The 4,533-nt window shown below is 38.2% G+C and overlaps 1 protein-coding gene across 1 annotated transcript in view; it reads right to left on the bottom strand.

Moving 5' to 3' along the window:
• The window catches only part of LOC102300156 (GRIP and coiled-coil domain-containing protein 2), an 18,679-nt gene extending 18,393 nt beyond the window's left edge, over positions 1–286 (bottom strand). The window contains exon 1 of the mRNA XM_005940420.3: positions 92–286. Within this exon, the coding sequence (XP_005940482.1) occupies positions 92–97 (6 nt within the window). The 5' untranslated portion in view covers positions 98–286. The remainder of the gene's footprint in view (positions 1–91) is intronic.
• Between the last annotated feature and the right edge of the window lie 4,247 nt (positions 287–4,533).

Genomic DNA, 4,533 nt, shown 5'->3' with positions numbered 1-4,533 from the left:
ATATATATATATATATTAGCTAACCTCGAGGTACACATCATTACTATCTGTGAGACTAGCTAACGCTAACCCCTCCACAATGATCATTTACCTCCATCCCAGCTTTTCGGACTTTTTACTGCTTCTCAATCGTCTGACAAGCTCAGAGAGATTGCCGGGAACCTGTCCGGACAAAGTCGAATCGATTTCCAAAGTATTTTACGATTCGTCACAGATTAAACACGGAAAACATCTCCTCTGTTATGGTTTTGAGTTAACAAGCTAAAGCACACGCTTCCGCATTCGTCAACCAGGTGACGTCGGTATAGTTGACGTCACAACTTTAAACACAGACACCGGCAATCACCAATAATTTAACATTGAAGAAAAAAGTTAACTATCTATTTTCAACGTAAAGACAACAAACGATGTATTATTGATACATTTCTAACTGTTACATTGTTTCTAAGTTGTGATGATTAGTATTTTGAGTCTTATAAATTCATAACAAATAAAAACATGTCAGCAGCTAAACTTTATAACGAACTGCCCCCCACATGCCTTAATAATAATAATAATAATTTACATAAAATGTTTGAAGCATTTAATTCAAATTAAATTTAGTTTAAAAAAAAAAAGAAAAGAAAAAAGAGCATAACAGTAGTATAAGTTATACTGATCCTGGCTGATCATTGAACATTTGCTATGTTCATATTTAATTTATTTATATCTAATTACATTATTTGCCAACTGGAATTTGAGTTTCTGCATCTCACTTTCACCAGCTCAGCACATCTGTCTTTTAAATCAGAGCCTTTTGCATTCTCTGAGTTGTGCACAGACTGAATTCCTGTTCACTTTCACCTGTTAGATACAAACAGCTCGGATTTTTAAAATGTGGAAAAGGCAAAAACTGAAAATAATTTAGGTAATAACTTAATTACATACTGATTATGGTAAATAGTTTTAAATGGCTACATAGATGTGATGTCTATCTGGGTATGTTATATGGCAGCAAAACCTGTAGTTAAGTGCTGGCCTGATGTCTGGCCTGCGGCAGGTACTTTCAGCATTTAATAAATTATTAACAGAATTTAGTATTATGGTCAAGAAAGATTTTATTCCACTGTAAAAGTAAAATACAACTGCTGTTTATTATACACATACGCTATATCAAAGCCACTCGATCTAGCTGTAGGGTGAACAGATACCAACAAACTACATGAGGCAAAGTGTATGTTTGCATGGGACAAGGCAGGACGGGGTAGAATCAAATTTTGATATATAACTTAAGAGATTAAGACAAGGAAACTATGCAGGTCATAAGTTTGGGATTTGGAAAATACAGGGATATTCTGTTATATTTATTTAAATGAAATGATTCAGACTTTTATTGATGGGCTTTCTGCCATCCTGTATTTGGCTTTTGTATTGCAACATCTGTTTAAACAGTTTACAGTTATTTCATCTGCTGTTCTCTCTGTTAATCATCTTTGGGTTTCATGGACCATCCATAGATTTGCAAATCTCTTTTTTAGACACATTTTTGTTTTTACTGAAACCATTTGTTCTGCAGTCCCACTAAAGAGGAATACCTTATGAATCTATAGAAAACACATGCCAGTAAGACAAATTTAAAAAACAAAAACAAAAAGCATGACTGCATAAGACATATTCAGGAAGAAATAGGCAATATAAATTGTGGAGTCAAAGGCTATAGGAGTTGGGTGCATACTATAGCTGAGATCCTAAAAAAGAGAGACTTTTTTTACTGTGTGTGCAAGCCATAAAATCATCCCAAAGCTGTCTGATACTACAATGATATTTTTGGGACTGCTATAGAGAGGTTGGGGGGTATCTGCCCTCCTGCTGACATCAGGGCTGTCATAAACCCAGTGGAGAGCCTAGCTCTGTTTCAGTATTCCAATCACGCGAGGTCCAGTTTTATCTGTTGAATATGGAGAGCGTCTGTTTTGACACAAGTGATAGAAGCACTGACGGAAGCAACTTAGCAAGATGCCTCTCATCCTGACAAGGCTGAGATGCTCCGAGCAGGGGGGTGCAGAGACTCTGCCGACTCCTTGTCTCATCTGGAAGAGACCCATCTCTACCTTCCACCCCGCCTGGGTCAAACACATCCATCCATCACAGCAACTCCCTTGTTTTCTCCCAGGGCATGGAGCAGTATTTTGCTGCCATTTTTCTCCCCCCACTCGTGGCCGTCAGTCAGGGATGGCTTTGCCGTAATATAACTGACACTGGCTGGCGTTGCGGGAGTAATGAATAGCCTGACTGGGTCTATCAAGAGGAGCAACAGATGCTCCTTCATGCTTCTGCTTTTCTTTATTTCTATCTCTCTCTCCTGTAAGTTCTGCTCCCACATTTCAAACTAAACTAACAAGTGAGACACATTCACCTTTTCTTGCTGCTCTCCCTCACCTCATCTCTTTGTATAAAAAGAGGGAGCCACAGGAAGTGGGCTCCTCTTATGCTTTATACGCATTCATGATTTGCATTTGTGACTTTATAAACATAGTAAATATGAAAATCAGATGTTTTTTGTCATTAAAAAGCATATACACATGCATCTCTACAATTTAATTTTAAATATTTATGTCATGTCAAATTTATCTTTAGAAATTTTGTGCTGCATTTACACTACTGATAGTTGTGACTAATAGCTGGTAAGGACAACAGCCATTCAGCACCTTAAGCTATGTTGATGTGTCTAACTTGTTACTGGGGAAGTAAATTTATTGTTCAGTATTAGTTCAGTACAAAACAAAATCACAACCACTAATCAGCAACAGCTGTCACATAATAAATGTTTCTGCTGATGAGTGTTTAATGAGCGAGTAACCTATGAATGAGAAGACTTTTGAAGCTATTTTCTGTCCTCACCAGCTAACTAACTAACTACAATAGGCCTAGGCTGCTGACACGGGGTGTTTCTTCTTCACTCACCTCTTTTTCACTCTCTGTGTGCACACTACTCGGCATATTCATCTCTGACTGTCTTGCACTCTTCTGTCCTGTTTCCATCCCCTCACCCCCGAACTGGCCACTGCAGATGGCTGCCCGTCCCCAAACCTTGTTCTGCTGGAGGTTTCTTCCTATTAAAAGGGAGTTTTTCCTTCCCACTGTCACCATGTGCTTGCTCATAGGTGGTCGTTTGATTGTTGGGGTTTTCTCACTATTATAATGAGTTATTTACCTTAAAATAGGGGAGGCAGGGAGCCACGGGAAGTGTGCTCCTCTTATGTATCACACGCATACATGATTTGCATTTGTGACTTTATAAATATAGTGAATATAAAAATCAGTTGTTTTTTGTCATTAAAAAGCTGTCACAGGTATTTACCTTAAAATATAAGTGCCTTGAGGTGACAGTTGTTGTGATTTGGTGCTTCATAAATAAAAATGAATTGAACTTAATAAAATAAAATAGTAAAGTTGTAGGAAACTTGCAAGAAAACTATAAAAATAAGGTTAAAGACACACAGCTCAGTCAAGCTTAGTGATCCAGCAGAGTTTGGCGATCATCCTCAGTGTGTTTGTCGCTACATTAAGCAAGTCTTTGACAGTGTAATGGATTTCTTAAATCAGTGATGTGTAAGGTACCAACTCTGATTTAAACAATATGGAAATCAGTGTAGCTGTAGTGAAGCTGTAGCAGAGCTGAAGGGGAGATAAAATAATTGGCATCCGCGCCCCATTTCTGTCTTCGCTTGCTCCCCCATTCTATTCCACTCGACCTCCTACCCAATCATTGAAAGGTGACTTTGGGGGTGGCGAGGTGGAGTGCTTATGTCACTGACCCCTACAGTGTGATTGAAGCCTCCCAGTGGGTACCCTTCAGAAGCCAAGGCAGTTGTTGATTAGCTCCTGAGTAAGCAACAACTTCACTGAAGACAATGGCATTTTGATTTAGGCTTAAACAAGCACAACTCACTGCTAATAAAGACTGAATGAACAATTCAGAATACAAGATTTCTACTCATCACTAACTATGTACAAAATTCTTTACACACTCTTTAGATCATAATCTGTCATCTTTAATCACCACAGCAGTAGCGACTTCATTCAGTTATTTTTTGCTAATCTCTCTTGTAACAAAGTATTTGCATTTGTTTGAATGAGTCCTTGAGATAAGATTGTTACCTTTACTCAGTATTTATACTGGTCTCCCCCTTATTTTCTTCATTGTTTCCTGCATTTGTTTCCCTCTTGACATTTTACCTTTGCAGACTGGCAGCACCATTAATAGGGTTGGCATTTTAACATAGAGCTTTGACATTTTAATGTATTAATGTGGGAACTGAACCTCTCAGATTGTTCTTTTCACCACAGACCCCGAGAGCGCAGGTTCTCTAATAAATGACCAAAGCGTGAACACCTGAGAGATGACAGAATATGTCATTATATCCTGAGCTGCTGTTAATAACTCTGGCTCTTTATGTAACAGGTTAATAGTCAAATCAGTGTGTCAGAATTCCCAGATGAGGCAATTTGTCAGTGGCTGTATTTCATTATTCAAGTAGAGATGAGAGATAG

This window comes from Haplochromis burtoni, unplaced genomic scaffold, assembly GCF_018398535.1.
Source record: "Haplochromis burtoni strain Fernald_Lab_line unplaced genomic scaffold, NCSU_Asbu1 Contig_274, whole genome shotgun sequence".
In the NCBI taxonomy this organism is placed as follows: Eukaryota; Metazoa; Chordata; class Actinopteri; order Cichliformes; family Cichlidae; genus Haplochromis; species Haplochromis burtoni.
The sequence above is the reverse complement of the archived record's forward strand: the minus strand, read 5'-3'. Positions and strand labels throughout refer to the sequence as shown.